The sequence below is a fragment of the Panthera tigris genome, chromosome A3 (genome assembly GCF_018350195.1).
Source record: "Panthera tigris isolate Pti1 chromosome A3, P.tigris_Pti1_mat1.1, whole genome shotgun sequence".
In the NCBI taxonomy this organism is placed as follows: domain Eukaryota; kingdom Metazoa; phylum Chordata; class Mammalia; order Carnivora; family Felidae; genus Panthera; species Panthera tigris.
Genome location: NC_056662.1, coordinates 69,563,665 through 69,582,983, shown reverse-complemented (window position 1 = coordinate 69,582,983; position 19,319 = coordinate 69,563,665). Strand labels below are relative to the sequence as shown.

Below are 19,319 nucleotides of genomic sequence, written 5' to 3'. Positions count from 1 at the left end.
TGTGTGTGTGTGTGTGTACACACACAGTGATTTAATTTAACTTAAATCAGTGATTTTCAAACTGAAGCTTGCTTTAGACCAGTGGTTCTCAAATTTTTTTGGTTTCATGATCCCTTTAAATTCTTAAAAAATATTGAGAAGGCCACAGAGTTTTGTTTGTATGGTTATATTTATTGCTATTTATTATAAATTAAAGCTAATAAAAATGTTAAATAAAAAATATATAAGCATATCTTCTATTAACTGTCAGAGTAATAACATCCTCATATCATGTAGTTTCTAGAAAATTCTATCATACACTCATCAGAGAATAAGAGTGAATTAGGCAAATGATGCTTTAGTTATGAAAAGAATGTTGACCTCATGGATCTCCTGAAATCATCTTGGGTACACCATGTGGTCCCTGGACCATATTTTAGGAACTACTACTTTAGAGGATCATGAAATTAATTCAGTGGCTTATGATTAGTATTTGTGTCATGGAATTAAATAAAATGAAACAGAATGAAGAGGAATGGAGAATATGAATGCATTGTAGATCTAAAGGATACAATTTTTTTGTGAACTTAAATTTGTGTGTCTGTGTGTGATTATATGTGTATGTTTTCATAATGCAAATTATTTTTTTATTAGGAGTTTTAGTTTAAAAAATTTGAAACTCACCTTTTAAAGTTACGTTTATGATAGCTTTCTTCAGTACTAGGGTGAAGGTTAGATCTTAGGTGGAAAAAACCAGAGAGGTGGGGAGAATGGTTCCACAGCCATGACATGGAGGGACTGATTTAGAAAATGCCAAAAACGTGAACAGCCAACTCGTTCAAAAAAGGAAGAACTCTTGGATGTACGTGATGAGAATAAAAGCCTGAGTGCCTAGAGTGAAGCAAAAGCCCCACTATCAGACAATAAGATGGTCAGCAATTTTAGGTCAACTTTTCTTAAATATAGCTGTGTCTCATATTCTGACAAATATGTTATTCTTTGCAGTTCCTTTAGCACAAACCCTGACCTCTTTTCTTCATATCCTGCTGTGTAAGCTTGAAAAGCACAATCCCCAGGTACTGGTCTCTTTTTGCTTTTCAAACCTAAAGATCTGTCAGGCATATATCTCATAGATGTGAGTGAATCATGGTCAAAATGAGAATAATATGGAATAGAAGCTCATTTCCTGTCCCTTGTCTGGCATTTTGTACAAAAAGTCCTTATTATTCACCACAACTTTTATTGAAATAGTCAGACTGTATTCACATGATGAGTAAAAATGGCAATTTGAATAATCGAATGATTTTCAGTTCGGGAGTTTTGCATGACATCACAGCTCTCAGTTTAGATAACCTAGATCACTCTGAGTGGAGGGTACTTTTCAGACTGTTCTGAAATCTGCAAATCATCTCATGAATGATAGTATCTCTCTACACCAGAAGGATTATCTCATGAGTGGAAGAACCTCTTATTTTATTCTTTCTCTACTCTCACATTGCATGCTGTAATTTTGAGTACACAGGGCTCAATTAATATATGTTAATGTTAAATATGAGGAACTAGAGAGCCCCAACATGTTTTTTCCCTTGAAACCTACTAATAGTAACTGAGATAAATGATAAAAAATATGAAGGTAATATTATAAAAATCTTGTGGTAAATAAAGGTTTCATTAAGCCAAAATGTTCTACCTATTCAGAAATGAATAAAGATAATTGTTTCTTATGATGCCCCTAGGATGTTTGGAGAACTTCAGAAGCCTTATAAATTACCAAAGACAGCACCATTGTTTATAATCATAGCTTAAGTGCAAATTTTTCTGTACTTAAATTCTTTTGGTGGAGTAGTGGAACTTAAAGAGATGTTGAATGAGGTGATGGTTCTGCTCTACTTTGAGTTAGAGTTCTGTTCTGTGTTCTTTGTACTGTCTTTCATGGGAACTCAAGGAAGTGTTCAGAGTTGAATGGGCAAAATGTTACAGGGACTTTAAAATCTTGGTATATGATTAGTGATTGAGGAAACAAGAAATGTGAACCCTAAAGAAGATATTCCTAGAGGAGATGATAGTTATCTTCAAGTGTTAGAAGGATTGGGTTCTTAGTGGGTGTTTTTGTCTGGGATTACTTTCAGTTACCTTTAAGACAAAAACGAATTATTTGTAAGTAGTCCCTATTGCAGTAGGGACTGCAATTAAAAAAATCAGCAGCCTTTACAAGGCCGGCTTCCATCTTAAGAACTGTGCAGGATAGTTCATGTGTATCTCTGCATCTCCTTGGACATTTGCTCTTGCAATATTTGCTACTCTTTTTAATGGGGCCAGTCTGATTAGTTTAGCTGATAATTATCATTGCAGAGTGCCTCATCCCTGGCTACTTTAAGGGTTGTCAGCCATCTTCTAGATGAAATGCCTTTGGATCAGGTCCCAACTCTTTGTGTAATTTATAGTCAGATCTGTGCTAAGGATCCTTGAGTTAGGGGGTCATGGTTAGTTGTATTCTAATTGAAAAGAGGAAGAGATAATACATGAAAGGTATCATGACTAAAGCACTATACTAGGTGCTTTTATTTTCTTTGGGAAAATAAAAGGCACATAATTTCAATCAGTGGGCCTGTTCTATCAGACTGGTCCGGTGACATGGACACTATCATTAAAAGTTAAATAAGAGACAAGTAATTCTTCCATAAATGAGTAAATTTGTGTTATATTGAAAAGGAACTTTTAAGAAAAAATATTTTATTTTTATTTTATTTATGTTTATTCTGAGAGAAAGAGAGTGCACATGAGTGAGTGGGGAAGGGGCAGAGACTGAGAGAGACAGAGAATCCCAAGCAGGCTCTGCACTGTCAGTGCAGAGTCCAACATAAGGCTCAAACTCACAAATCTTGAGATCATGACCTGAGCCAAAACCAAGAGTTGGAGGCTTAACTGACTGAGCCACACATGCGCCCTAAGAAAACAATACTTAAAACATCAAGCAAATGTTTGTAGATCATTATGAGGATTCTAGACCCATTCTTAAAAGCGTGTGTGTGTGTGTGTATGTGTGCGTGTGTGTATAAACGAGGTGAGAAATTAGATCAGGTGAGAAATGAGATCAGAAAGGTACAACTGTCAGATAATTTGAAGATCTATAAAAATATAAAGAGGAAAAATAGAGTGTTTTTTTTAAAATATTCACTATCTAAAATACTTATTTTTTAAAATTTAGATATCTGAATCATTGAATTTCATTCAATTGATGGTAACAGGCATTATGGCTATGTTATTCATTTATTCATTCCATAAGCATTTATTAGCTGTCTACTATGCATTAACGTTGGAGGCAGATACTGAGATTTAAAATAGTGCTGTTTTTCAGGAGTTTTTCTTTTCTTTTCTTTTCTTTTCCTTTTTGAGCAATAGAAAATTATTTTTTTCAAATGTAATATAAAGTTGATATTTGTAGGGATACCCTGTTTTGTCAACACTAGTCTTGGTTTATAATCAATTTTTATTGGATAATAAAACATTCCCCCCCAGAGTTGTGATTTTTAAATAATGTATCCTGTATTAGGAGGAAATACTATTAATAGTGATAAAAAGCAAAGCTCAGAAGAAACAATTTCTGGAAACAGGTGATTTGGTTAAATTGTTCTTTTTAGACTCCTAGAATGGCGTAGATCCTTAAAAGAGCTCTAGTGTTGAATCAATAAATTGTACAGCAGAAACTTATATCACACTGTATGTTAACTAACTGGATTTAACTAAAAACTTTTAAAAATTACAAAAAACAGCTGTGACAAGATAGTGAAATTTCACAATTTCATAATTTGTTTTTCTTTAGTTGATCTTAATGATTTTTTTCTGATGGTAATACATTTACTGTAATACATTTATTAACAATCAAGGTTAGAATTAAGAATTTTTTTGTATAGAGTTCTTTAAATGTTTAGATTTTCTGAGTCTTCTTACTGTTAACCTTCACATAAATTAATTTTTATTGTTGGTATTGATGTGATTTTCTATGCCATGAAACCCCAATGTCTGTAGGAATCTAATCAGTTTATATGTGGGATGCGAGATGACTTGATTTTAGTGAATAATGTCCTGATAATATTAATTATAGGGCTGTGAACTTTCAGTACTAAGCTTTGATCCATTTGTGATTATTAAGTAGATAATGATTTGCGTTAGTAGTCTTAATGTTAGATATATGTACAGATTTTAAAAAACTTTTTTTTTTTTTTACATTCTGAGTGTTTTCTGACACTCATGAAACAACTTCTTCAAATGTAAATCATTTGGTAAGTTCCAAATAGTACTGTGTTTTTTGCTCAAAACTGTTAATTGCTAGTAAAGTTATCTCCTGAAAGATACTAATACCTGCTAAGAACCAGTGATTAATTATTGCCATAAAATAATAGCTGGGTAAATTCATCAAGAGAGTTTATAATTATTTAAAGTCAACCTCTTCTAATAGGGAGATGTAGAAGCAGAAAAAAGTAGTAAGATTTCTTCTCTTGTAGGTCTCATATCTTTGGGGTAGAAAGTCAATAAGTTACTATCATATTAATGATACGTGCTCTGCAGAAAATTAGGACTGTATCTATGAGTGACTGGGTGGGGACATGTAATGGGGAGTCTAGCAAGACTTCCATGAGAATGTGATCATTGAAAGCAAGTAAAAGCTAGTCTTGTGCAGTTCAGAAGAAGAGAATTTCAGCAGAGTACATGCAGTGCAGAAATGGGCAGTGCTAAGGGAATTTGGGTTCACAGTAGTTTCTTTCTTTTAATGAGAACATAAACTCCGAATTTCTGAATGTTGACGTGAATGATCTAGTAAAAAGGGAGAATTTGTGATTCAAATGAATAGTTTTATCATCTCAGAGAAAATCTTTGAGTCAGAGAAAGGAGATGGTGTCCAGATCACCACCTGAGAGGTTAGCCTTGACCTCAGATGGATGAAAAACAAATTTACACACATTAGCACAAGGGAATGTAGAGAGCTTGGGGTGCAGAGGGGGGTGGGCTGGTAGAGTTGGTTGTCAGAAGATAGGACACCTTTGTTTTCTCAATGATAAGTGGTTCAGATTCAGTGAGTGGACTGTGTATGGGACATTTGAGAATAGTGGAAAAGATGGGTAAAAGAATTTTGGTCTTGTAGCTAAGTATATCAATTAAAAACTGAATTCTTGCAAGAGTTCTATAAAACTTTGAAATGTGGATAATACTCTGTTGACTGTATCACATAGAGGAATGAAAAGAAGATTCACAGAGACCGTTGTGCAGGAGTCAAAGAGAATGGTAGAAATTTTGCCACCATTCTTTCCGTAACTTCTTGTTCACCTATTCAGAAGAATTTATTAGTAGTATTAGTATTATTTTAACTTTATATCTCTAACCTAATCCCTCATTTTAGAACTACTCAGTTTCCTAAATTAGGAAGTTGTCCCCCAGGGAGTGTCTTAATTATTTCATTGAGAGGTGTAATCATTACTCATGAGCTCCATGCATTGCTATTATCACCATGCTAAGTTTAGCCTTTGATATTTTCATCCCATAATTTTAGCCTACTGCGAGATAAATGAGCAGAAAAACCAACTGCAATAATAAGGGCTCATCAAATTTCTAGAGCTAGAAAATACCTTAGAAATTATGCCAGTCGCCCATCTCCTTTGCCAAAAAGGAAACAGGCTTTGAGAGTGAAATGACTTACCCAACATCAGCCCCTTTCATTGCAGTAGTGGAAGGAGAGTGAGGTCTCTCCATTCTAGCCCTTCGCATTCTTTTATAATTTAGCACTTACTTTAGGGTAAAATATTTCTTTGTTTGATATCATAACAGCTCTGTAAATGAAAATTTCCTTTCTGCTTTTTGGGCTCTTTATGATTAGTGGACCTCCTCCAGTTTCCCAGAACATCATCAGCAGACAGACTCCTTTGAAAAAGTTGGCTAACACCAGATTTTTAAGTAAGAAATATTATATTGGGAATTTACTTGGACAGTGTGCAGGATGGATTTAAGGAGCTAAAACTTATTGTAGCATTCAGGTGAAATGATAGATTTAAGTAGATTTTCTTAAAAGAAAATGTTAGAGAAAACACATAAAGATTAGAAATCATTTTGGATGTGTCTGTGTCAAATATAATTGTCAAATGTCAAGGGTCTGTATAAATATTGTCTTTTTTTAAATGTTTATTTCTGAGAGAGAGAGAGAGAGAAAGAATGTGAGTGGGGGAGGGACAGAGAGAGAGGGGGACAGAGGATCCAAAATGGGCTCCCTGCTGACAGCAGAAAGACTTAAGTGGGACTTGAACTCAAGACTGAAATCATGACCAGAGCCGGAGTCAAAGACTTGACCGAGTAAGCCACCCAAGTGCCCCAACTCTATGTTTTAAGTTCAAGTGTATGTGCCTTATGTCTTGATTATCTGATATCTAAATTACGTATCTCATTAGCATTAACAGAAAGCCAGAACCTAATGTGGGATTAAAATGGAGGAGAAATTTTGAAAATATATATTGAAATATACTGATTTATTTATTTAAAACATTTTTTTAATTATTTAAAACAATAAATTGGAGGATGGCATCTTTAACAGCTTGTTTCTTAGTTGTTGACGGTTTGATTTGTTTTAATGCTAAGTGTCATAAAAAATGATTTTATCAAAGCAAAACATATAGTTTGAATGTATCCAACAGCCATAGCTAATACAGTTATATGATTTAGGAAGAGGTGTTATCCTATTAAATCAAATATCATATTATTCACTTTTTAAACAACAGAGTTTGGTTTATAATATGCATAACAGTTACAGTACAATTTCCAAGGAAATCGAAGTAGATTCCCCCTATCCGTTAATTTCCATTACCGCCCATTCATTTCTACTCACTGGCAGCCGGTCTACTCATGCAGCATTTGCCTCACAATTTCTATTAACTCATGTTTAGCAAATCCCACTCTCAATCTTATCAAATGATAGGTACTAAATTTTTGGCAGTCACATTAAAATAGAGTTTCTAATTGGGAAGAGGTAACATAATAGGTAGCACAGAATGCCTTTCTAATGTAATGCCCGTTACAGCATCTGCATTTGGAAGAGAGCTGAAGATTGTGCACTTTTCTAGAGATGTAACCTTTTCCTCATCATGCCTAATAAATGCCCAGGGGAAACCAAATAATAAGGTCCTCAATTATTGTCAGGGGGAAACTAAAGGAACAGGCTAGACCTACAGGCTACAGGAATGCTATTAATTGTAGATGTTATTCGTTGGTATTTTTTTTTTATCTCTATTGGGATTGGGGGAAAGCTTAGATGGCGCCATGTAAAAGATTTATTTAGCTTATAGGCAGCTCTGTTAAGAATTTCCAGCCCCTGACGTTTCATAACAGCAAAGGATCATACATACATGTTACTCTCTTTTCTATGAATAAGTTGCATACATGTTTTATAAATTCATGAGTGTGAAATTCAGTATTACTTTTTAAAAAAATAGTGGATGTGAAGTGTTCAAAAGACTGAGCTAACTAAAAAAAAATTAACAAGAAAACACATTAGGGGAGTTTTCTTACAATTGAGAAAAAACATACAAAAGCTGATGATGCTGTAATATGTCTCTCTAATTGCCAAAGTGTCTGTTTTTTTAGTAGAAGATGTAACTTTGAAGAATTGAAAGACAAAATTCTATGGGAGACAAGACAACATACTTGAAAAAATAGTCGTAGGCCTTTCACTGATCTTATATGAAAAGTTCCATATAAATACATAAAACTAAAACTTTGTATGTGTGCGTAAAAAACCTAAAACTAGCATGAATATTGAGGCCCATTTTAATTAGAAAATTTAATTCTTAATAAAATGTTAAGGTTTTCCTTAAAAAATCTTTTAATTGTTTCCTTGGCTATCTCAGTACATTTCACCCATGTGTAAAATTTATGAACACCCACTAATTTCTTGTCAGAATTGAAAACCATGTATTTTACATAGCCAAATATCTAACCTGGCATCAAAAAATCTATAAAAGATTTTACAAGTTCTATAAAATCATGGAGAAAGTAAAAATTAAATTATTCAAGCAAAAATAAATGTAATCTGGACCATTGGCTAATCATACTAAATCACTTCTGAAATATTTAAGTTTTTTTTTTAATTTTTTTAATGTTTTTATTTATTTTTGAGACAGAGACAAAGCATGAGCAGGGTAGGGGGAGAGAGAGAGGGAGACACAGAATCCGAGGCAGGCTCCAGGCTCTGAGCTGTCAGCACAGAGCCCGACGCGGGGCTCGAACTCACAGACCGTGAGATCATGACCTGAGCTGAAGTCAGACGCTCAACTGGCTGAGCCACCCAGGCACCCCTGAAATATTTAAGTTTTAATAATGTAAGACAGTTAAAAACATCAGTTTGAAATTTATCATTATCAAAATGTAATTGGTTATTATGCAGGATGTTCTCAAAGAATTTTCTTTGCCAGGTTTGAAAGCAGAGACTTGTGTAAATGATCAGTAAGCATGATAATCTCTATTTTATGACATTGTGTTACTTTTCAAAGTATTCACCTAGCTAATATTTTCCATTCATATAGCCCTAAGAACTGTAAGTAAAATAAAAAAAGGTTGCATTCAAGAACTTGAAATCTCCTTAAGATAAAAATTATTTCAGATGGCTATATATTACATATGTATATCAATATACATAGATATCATACATTTGCACACACATATGCATATATATTGTGCACATAGTTATGTATATACGTGTGTGTGTGTGTGTGTGTGTGTGTGTGTGTGTGTGTGTATAAAGTAAATTGTGGTGTTATATTAAGATGTTACATAATTTTTTAACAGAATAGAATGACTATGAAAGTTATATAGTTTTCTCGCTTACCTGAATTCATAATGGACTCTTAGTTATTTAATGAGAAGTACATTTAATATGTACTCAGCTCTTAAAAAGAAAATTTTAAACTGGAAGTTATATATTTATTATTTCTTTCTTTAAATGCCATTACCCTGGCTAAACAAGATGTTACATATTTTCCATCTTTAATTCCTATAAGTTAAAAGGATAATTGAGCTTTCATAGAAGCATCAATAGGAACTGTTTTTAGGAGTGACTTAATAGAAATTGGAATCTGACCAGATTTAATACCTGATTATATAACAATATTTTTATGTAAGAATGTACCTTATGTTAAAAATCCACCTGAAATAAAGCACTTACGGATATCTGCCACATGATAATCTCTAAAGAAAATTGGATGTAAATGAAAAGTTGTCAAAATCATGTGAAATGAATGATATATAGCTGGGTTTTTTGAAAATCATGGTGACTTCTTTTACGAAATGCAAAATCCTTTTGGAGACAAAGTTCCTGATCACAGTTACTTCATACATTTTGATATTTGTAAATCAGGTTTTGATAATAAGTAAAAATTTAAAAAGGACACATCTGAGGGAAAGGAAAAGTTGTATCCTTTAACTGAAAAGCTGTACTAATTTTTGTGTTCTCCATCTTCAAGGAAAGAAGGGACAGAATGCATATTTTCTATGCTACAGCAGACTCACAAAATGCCCAGGGAACTATATTATTGACTTAGTAGTTATCTGAAACATATGGATTCATCTGAAAGGTGGCCACAACTTTCTCATTGCTTAAAATAAAATACTTCATGACTCTTACTCTAAACATGGGACTTGGAATGGCAGAAAATTTGAGATGATTAATAACAGAAAATTTTACTTTGTGTGGTTTGAACATTCTACTGACTGGACATTTTCAAATGTATCAATAATTCAGATGACAAAGAATTTTTTAATGATTCTTGACTAAATACCATGACAGGATCTAATACTTTAATTCCCAATTCTTCTGCATAGTAGGCAAAAAGTTAAATGCTGCTTAGGGTATTACTCTATTTTTCATCAAGAGAAAGACAATGGCATGCATTTAGTCCACTATTATTTGAGTTCAGATTAAATTGGACTGATGCCTGGTGCAAGGATACCATAATTCATTAAACAAATAAGTACTGTTGACTGTTTGCAAGGTATTGTGTATGGTGAACAGAAAGAGTCCCTTGCTTGCAGAGCTATTCAATAAATAGAAGAAAGTGATTTATTCAAACACTGACTTTCCTTGGAAAGACATAAGTCTTCATTACCAGACTAGATGTGTGTGCTTAAAGGTAAGACCCCCATCGGTCATTCTCTTTGCTACTTTATATATTGAGAAAGAAAAACAACAACAAAATCATCGTGTCGTACCTTCCCAAACATGAATGTGAATGTGTGTGTCTCCCATTTTGGTACACTGGCAGCATCCCTGTTAATAATAATCACTGAAGAATTTCCTGTGCCACTTGTCTGTAAGCACATAGTTCAAACCTCTATACTGGTAAGATAAATTCATCAATGAAGGAAAATTAGTAATAAAGTTGTTGGAGAAAAGATAGTAAAGGGGAAGTGCTTTGTAATAAAGATGTATTAGAGGAATTACATTATTTTTTTCTTTTTCTTTTTCCCACTTCTCTACTGTAGGACTTGTTCAGGAGATGAAGGAAAGGAGGCAGGCAGGAGGGAGGGAGTGAGGGCAGAAGGAAGGCAGGGGAAAGCAAGGGTAAAGGAAGAATGACCGAAACAGAGAGAAAGAAGGCAGGCAGGCAAGACAAAAGGTACAAAACAAGAATATAACTCTTCTCTTTCAAATAGGCCAGGACTGGCTTATTGTTTCTTTAATATCAGAACAATCTTAATGGACAACAGCATCCCAGCAGCGGTGGTGAAAAATAAACTGACAGATTAATGAGGTAATTTCTAGTCAGATTAAAGAATGAAAAGGGAAATCTGCACTTGCGGTATATGCCACAATTTCATGTACAATTGAGGCTACACACTTTACACCTTTAATGTGAAGGGAATAGAATTTCTTTTCTATTTCTTCGGGAAAAATCTGTTCTAAAATAATTATTCATATAACCCATATTAGGGAAACATTCTGTAAACGTAGATACCAGGATTAAGCCATCTTTGTACATTTGTGATAATTTTGGCTGTATTTTCCCTCCTTCTCATGCCTTCCGTAGGGCTGAGTATCTGGATCACATTCAACACTTGCTGGCTGACTGATAATGAACAAAACCTTAAGAAGTTTTCATCCGTGGTTTGGATAATTGAGATCATCTGGGGGCAAAAGCTGAACATACTAACTGGTACACTTGATTTCTCAATAAGGCTGGCATTGTTTTTATAATCAGCATTTATGGTAACTTGAAAAAAAATACTGAAGACATTTATAGCAGAAATACAGTTTCTGAGGAAAAACTAATGATTAAGTTATCATCAGCATAAGAAAGCAGACCTAAAACAGTAAGATCCGGTAAAAATTGTAAAGCTTGCAATGAAGGTTCCAGGTCTTGAATTTCCCAATTACTTGGGGAAATAAAAGAAGGCAAGCACAAGCTTTCTTAGTGAATGAATATGGGGAGAAGACTTAAAAACTTAGAAGCTGTGATGTGTGGAGACCACATTTAAATTTCCATGGTGCATACTGGAAGATTCTCCATCATTGGATTGTTCTGGTGTTTTAAAGTACCCCATAAAGCTCACCTAGCAACTACTAAAAAGGAAACAGTAGCCTCAGGGGACACTCAGGAAGATCATCAGAATTTTAATTGGAAGGCAGATCTGAAAAACAGTGATGGAGGGAATTACAAGTAGAAGGAAGATGGGTCTTTTGTTCATATTAATGACTGTACCTCCCAGTTGTGGAATAGAATGGAGATTTAGGACATATCTCTGTGCCATTTGTTATTTTATAGAAGTATGAGACACTCTGAATGTAAGTGAAGTTGAGAGTATTTTGTTAACCTGGGAGCTAGTCATTAGTAGTTTCAGAATCACTTCATATGCTAAAAAGGTACTTTAAAGGCAAGTGCCAGCTTGTTCTAAATATCCTTTAGATTTTTTACATTGCCTTTAGTTTCTTTAATTTCTATTTTATTTTTAAACAGCCAGGCTACTCTAGAAATTGTATTTAGCTGTAATTGATAACTTATAGAAAATCTTGTAAATTTTCAAATATGACAGTGTATACAAGAATAAACCCTGTTCCCTGGAAGATATGCTTGTCTATATGTATATATGATGATCATTTGCTTCTGAGGTAAAGATTAATACAAATCCCTATTATTGACCCTGGTTCAACACCACAAATGCCTAGACAATCACCATTCTGGGCCATTTATCCTCAAGTAGACACCAAACTTAGCAACTCAATTATTGGCCAAAAATGTGTGTGTGGTCTGATTGTGTTACAAAGATTGTCTCCAGATGGTATAGCTGAATCTCGGTCGATCATATTATATCCTTTCTTTTTATCTTTCTAAAACTTAAATATTCCTTACAGGTGTATGTGTATAAAGTGTGTGTGTTTTCTCAACATCTCTTTTCTTTGAAACCAGTAAACATATGAATTAGATCAGCTATAACCTTGAGTAGTATGGAAGTTATTTAAAACAAATGATGAGTCAATCATATAAATAACTTTTTTTTGTAGTGGTTTAAGTATTTGTTCCTTAAAGTGTTGTCCAGGAATCAGAAGCATCAGAATCACCTGAGATTTTGTTAGAAATGTAGCATGTTAGGTCCAGTGCACACCTACTGAGAAATAGTCTATATTTTAAAAAGATACAAATATTGAAATCTACTTTTACATTAAAATCTGCATATTGGGGCGCCTGGGTGGCTCAGTCAGTTAAGTGTCTGACTTCAGCTCAGGTCATGATCTCACAGTCCGTGAGTTCGAGCCCCACGTCAGCCCCATGTGCTGACAGCTCAGAGCCTGGACCCTGCTTCAGATTCTGTGTCTCCCTCTCTCTCTAACCCTCCCCTGTTCATCTTCTGTATCTCTCTCAAAAATAAAGTAAACATTAATTTTTTTTTAAATCTGCATATTGGTTTGAGAAGCTGTGAATTTCAGTTACCAGCCAAGATCAAGAGTAAAAAAAAATATTAAAAAAAAATAATCACCAGTTAAAGCAATATTGAGGAATAGATAGGCAGGAAAGATAGGTAAACAAACTGAGACCAGGTCAGGCCGTGGAATTTGACACAAATTTTAAATACAAATGAGAAATTCATGACAGTTCTTAAATGTGTGGATGGGGTGAAGGAAGGAATAAGTGTGAAATTTGCTTGTATGGCAGGAGTGTTGGGAGTTTTGTTATTCTGAAAAACCAATACAGACTGGAATTATGGAGACATTGATAAGGAAGAACATCCCATCCTAAGGAAGTGATTTTTGTATAGAAATGCAAAGTAATTATGACAGTGTATTCACTTCTGACTTAATAACTATAGAAGGACTGTTAGCAACTAGGGAATTGTATTTAATCAGAACAAGTCTATTGTATATGTTGGTTTATGCCTTACCTATCAGGCAGGAAGAGATTCTTCATGGTGTTACTTATAGCTAGAGAGCTGAGCCAAGGTACTCTTCCAAGATTGGAAGCTTTATATCCTGTGTGCATAAGAATTGTTGTTAATCTCACATTCAAGCTCTATCTAGTTATGTGACTTAGACGAGTTGTTTATCCTCTCTTAGCTTTGCCTGCCACTTTTTTTTTTTTTCTAAATTGGGAGGGGTAGGAAGGACATAATTTTACAGCCTAGAATTATTGTAAGATTTCAGTAAAACAGTGTATGTAGATCAATTGGCATAGATTAAATGTACAAGTTATGGTAATTATCATTATTTATTAAAAATATTTTACAGCACATTCCCCTGTGTATGTTTGGAATACATTCTGTCAAATAGTAACAGTTGAGAATTTCACAGAATCATTATATGTATTTGGTCTAGAGTTTCTTTGGTTAAAAAAAATTTTTTTTAATTTTATTTTACTTATTTATTTTATTCTATTTTATTTTATTTCATCTTATTTCATCTTATTTTATTTTATTTTATTTTATTTTATTTTATTTTATTCATTTTATTTTATTTTATTTTATTTTAGAGGGACAGAGACAGAGCATGAGCAAGGGAAGGATAGAGAGAGAGGGAGACACAGAATTCAAAGAAGGCTCCAGGCTCCTAGCTGTCAGCGCAGAGCTTGATGTGGGGCTGAAACTCACAGACTGCAAGCTCATGACCTGAGCCAAAGTCAGACGCTTAGCTGACTGAGCCACCCATGCGCCCCCCCCCCAAAAAAAAAACAATATTTTAAAGGAACATAGTTTTATTGCTGCCATTTAGAAAGATTCATTCTAGAGGCGCTTGGGTGGCTCTGTCGGTTAAGCATCTGACTTCGGCTCAGGTCATGATCTCGCAGTTTGTGGGTTTGAGCCCTGCATAGGGCTCTGTGTTGACAGCTCAAAGCCTAGAGCTTGCTTCAGATTCTGTGTCTCCCTCTCTCTGCTCCTCCCCCACTCATGCTCTATCTCTCTCTGTCTCTCAAAAATAAATAAACGTTAAAAAAAGTTAAAAAAAAGAGTCATTCTAATCTTGGGTAATGCAGTGATTATAAAGCCTATCTAGGTTTTCGAAACCTATACAAGACTTCTTATCCTAACAGAGGAATCCATATGGCTATGGTTCCAGAAAGGACACCCTGCAAGGGGGGATGGTATTCTGGAAAAATAAGAAGGCACCAAATTTCAAAAATTGTGCTTGATTTATTATGCTGTTATAAAAAGGGAAAGAATAAATGAATATAATAAAAATATTATAATGGCCAAATAGGATTCTTTTTTATCATTAAAACAACATGCCATCCTTGAAAAGCAGTTTCTCTTCATAATAATATAGTGATTTTGTGTCATCTAATGGCATTTCTACTCTGTTTTAGGTTAATAGAGAATGTTGGAAAGGTGTCTAGAGAGACAATATAGAGGAAAGGAAAATTTATTTGGGGTAAACATTTTAAAACCACTATGTACTGGTTCTGTCCTCAGAATGTTTATGTAACATACTGAATAGCTTACACTTCTTTGCATGTCATTTCTGTTATGGTGTTTAGAAAAAACTTAGAATCTAGAACTGAATTCTGATCCTTAGTGGACTACTCTTTCATGATCCAGTTTTCTCATTTGTAGAAGGGCCACTTCACAGGACTACTGAGAGAAACAAATCTAATGGATATGAAGTAATAGTTATAGGTCTCCCAGTGGACAAAGAATTTCTGAAGGCCATATCTTTGTATCAGCATATCTGTAAATACTGAGCATTCAAAAGGTACTTGCTCATTTATCCCATATGTTATCTAATTTTTATAAAAACTTGTTAGCTATGCACTACTCACTTGAAAAAAATAACAGTGGGACTGATTTAAGGATTAAAAGCTCTGTGTTTATATTATTTTTATATTATATTTTGACTTCTAAGACACAAGTTAATTTATATAAACTCAGTAGGGAATTGTAATTTTCTTGGAAATATATGCTTGCGGTTTTGGTTTGTATTTGTTCTTGTTGTTTTTATTGTTTTGGTTAAACATTTAAATCTAGCCTGCTAGCATACTGGAAATTACATTTGCAAGAGATAGAATCTGTTTTATATTCTTCAAATATGTTTAAGCATAAATTATTCCATTTTTAAAAGTAATCTTTACAAAGTTATCTACAAGTACAGGTTTTGCAGTTTTCAAAAATATTTGGCTGTGTTTTTAAATACATAACAGTGTTAGAATGTGACTGCTGGTGATAGGACGAGCTAATTCACTCAAAAAATCCTCGATTTACAAAACTGGATTGTAGGGACAGCAAACAAATAAGAAGGAACCTTGTCTTGTTATGAATCAGTATGAAGTGTTTTGGAAATAAGTTTCTACTATTCTTAATGATCATAGACATGGTATACCATATTCAAACAAAACTTCATTTATTTTTTGTTGTCAGTTGTTTGTTTTTCTTTAGAATTTAAACACCAATATTTGTTCTCCCTATTAAATAAGCAGTCTGACAGTGTCATAACTATATAGTCTGTTCAGTTCAGTTTATTAATTTGACCTGCTACATGGGTTATGCATACTTGTGACCAACATGATTTTAAGTATCTGTTTCCCTGCAGATTAATCCATAGTGTGTCACATTAGGGCAAGACTGTTTCTTTGGTCTGCATCAACATCATGTCTTTCAAAACAAATAAAATGATACATTTTTCCCAATTATAAAAGAGTTAAAAGAAAAAACCTTAGCTGAATTCCTAAGACTAACATGGAATGATACAAGTATAATCACCAAAACAGTCATTCCTCTGTCAGTTTAAAAGACTAAAAAAGGGAACCTTTGTGGCTCAGTCAGTTAAGCATCCCACCCTTAGTTTCAGCTCAGGTCGCAATCTCACAGTTCATAGATTCAACCCCACATCAGACTCCGCAGTGGCTGTATAGATCCTGCTTGGAATTCTCTCTCTCTCCCCCTCTGTCTACCCCTCCCTCACTCACACTCTCTGTCTCTCTCTCTCAAAATAAATAAGTAAACTTAAAAAAAAAAAAAAGACTAAAAGAAATTTAGCCCTGATTTTTTAAGCATCTGATGAAAGAATTGAAATCAGGAAACCAGGTTATTAGTATATCTCTTTGGAGAGTAAATGGAGTACTTTTTTTTAAGAGACTGTATTGAACATACAGTAGGTAGAAGAGCCCTAACGTCTCCTGATATGGACCCAGATGCAAAGTACAAACATCCTGTAGCCTTCTCCTTGCATTAGGATAACTCAAATTCACATCTTAGAAGCTACAGATTAATCCTGAAAGTGAGCAAAGTCTAGAAATTCAGAGACTTGCCTGGTCCTTCCATAGATGGCATATACTTCCTGCTTTTCGTATTTCAGTATTTGTGGCCTTTTGCACACTAACTTTACCAGCTTGGGGTTCTTCTCAATATTTATTTTTTGCTGTTCTTCTTTTTAAGAGTTTATATTTTGTTCAAAACAAGTCTTCAAGTTTATATAAATGCTGAGTACATTCTCATTGTATTTATCCCAAGAAGAGATGACTGTGTTAGAAAGTCAGACTGATAATTAGAAAAGAAAGAGGAAAAAAGAAGGAGGAAGGAAGGTAGAGGGAAAGAGAGGGAAGGAGAGAAGGAGCAAATTTGGAAAAAAGAACACTTAAATCCTTTCAAAGGGCTTCTCTCTACATATGATAGGAAAAACTAGTGCCTTATGAAGGGCGGATCTGATGTTCTCTTTTGGGCTAAATATTTTTTATGGAAACAAGTTCTTGATACTTATTGTTTATTTCTCATCTGTAAGAAAAGGGAGTAGTAACATTGATTGTATCAGCTTAGGATTTTTCACTCTCAGTCACTTTCTGAGAGTGATAACAGATTTGTTAATATTCTTAATAGTAAAATCTACCAAAAAGGACATTTGTTACCACTTAAGAAAAAGGAGACCGATATAAAAATACATACATATATGTATATATATATATATATATATATATATATATATATATATATATTTATTTAGGGAACAAGGAGTCAAAGAAGCAGCTGCTTTAGGGTTATTTTATTTCATTTAATATTTTATGCTTTCAACATTGGAGAAGTTATATGTGTAACTGAATGGTTCTGGAAGCAATCCAGGACCATAAGTAATTTTTAAAAATTTTCCATGTAATTAGCTATGTGATTTTGGGTAATTTAATTCTACAGGCCTCAAGTTTCCATTTGCTAAAACAGGATGTTAGCATGAACTGTAAGGCATTGTTACTTCCAGTTTTAAATATCAAGCTTCTTGAAAATAATCAAGTGATATATGTGATAAAATCAGCAATGCGTGTATGTGTATGTGCACATGCATGTATGACTTCTTAAATTGAGATATAATTCACATATCATAAAATGCACTTCTAAAGGGAACAGTTCAGTGGATTTCAGCATATTCTCATGATTGTGAAACTGTCTTCTATCTAATTCAAAAAAAAAACCCAAAACAAACAAAAAAAACCCCAATCATCGTTCAAAAAGAAACCCCACACACATTAGCAGTCACTCCTGTTCTCCCCCACCCCCCCCACCCCCGCTCCTGCAAGCTCTTAGGAACCATTAATTTACTTTCTGACTGTATGGATTTGCCTAGCTAGGACTTTTAATACAATGAAATCATACAGTATGTGGATCTTTGTCTGGCTTCATTCACTTAACATAATGTCTTAATGTTCTAGCATCTATTAAGTGCTTTATTTTTTTTAGTAACTGAATAATATTCAGCTTTATGAATGCACTACATTTTGTTTATTCATCAAGTTGCCAGATATTAGGGGTTGTTTCCACATCTTGGTGGTTAAGAATAAAGCTGCTATGAACATTCCTGAACCTATTTTTGTGTAAACATATGTTTCAGTATTTGAATACATAGCTAACTGTGGAATTATTGGGTTATACGTAACTCTATATTTTCTATCTACTTGTCTGTCTATCTATCTATCTGTCATCTATCAACTCTCTCTATTATCTATATATTTTGAGAAACTGACAGATGATTTTTCAAAGAAGCTGTGCCATTTTACATTCTAATCAGCAATTTATGAGGGCTATAATTTCTCTCCAAATCATCACCAACACTTGTTATTGTCTGCCTTTTTTATTATAGTGATATCAAAATTAGATAAAGTAATTTGAATAAAAGAAAACTACAGATCAACATTTCTATAAATATAGATGCGAAAATTCAAAATTAAATTAGACAAACATTATCCAACAATATATAAAAATGATACTACATAACCACTAACTAGAGTTTGGCATGAAATGTTGGATTAACATTTGGAAATAAATCACTACAGTTCACCATATTAGTAAACTGAAAAGGAAAAAAGAAAGTACGTGAAACCGTATGATTATCTCAATATTAAAAAAAAAAAAAGCATTTCACAATTTTCCATTGATGGTTTAAGCAATCAAACAAACTAAAAAAACAGCAGCAATAAAAACAAACAAAAAAACCAAATCAAAAAAGCAAATGAAAAACATTAATGGTAGACTAAGAATAGAAGGGAACATCTTCAACCTGATAAAGAGCATTTACAGAAAACCCACAGCTGAAATCATACATCATGATGAAAGACTGAATACTCTTCCCCTAAGATCAGGAACTAGACATGGATGCTCACCATTTTTTTTTTCTTAAAGTATAATTTACATATAAAATTGTGTGTTTAAAGTTTACAATGTGATGATTTGATTTGCACATAATTGTGAAAAGATTCCCACAGTTGAATTATTTGATGCATTCATCGACTGGGGCACCTGGCTGGCTCAGTCAGTTGAGCATGGGACTTTGGATCTCGGGATTCTAAGTTCAAGCACCATGTTGGGTGTAGAGATTACATAAAAATAAAATCTTGAAAACAAAA

At 33.7% G+C, this 19,319-nt stretch overlaps 1 protein-coding gene across 19 annotated transcripts in view; it reads left to right on the top strand.

Moving 5' to 3' along the window:
- The window catches only part of NRXN1 (neurexin 1), a 1,119,427-nt gene that overhangs the window by 50,516 nt on the left and 1,049,592 nt on the right, over window positions 1–19,319 (top strand). Inside the window, exon 5 of one of the 19 annotated variants that reach the window (XM_042981355.1) lies at window positions 6,417–6,428. The exons of the other annotated variants lie outside the window; for them this stretch is intronic. Coding sequence (XP_042837289.1) covers window positions 6,417–6,428 — 12 coding nt within the window. The remainder of the gene's footprint in view (window positions 1–6,416; window positions 6,429–19,319) is intronic. 19 annotated transcript variants of the gene reach the window in all.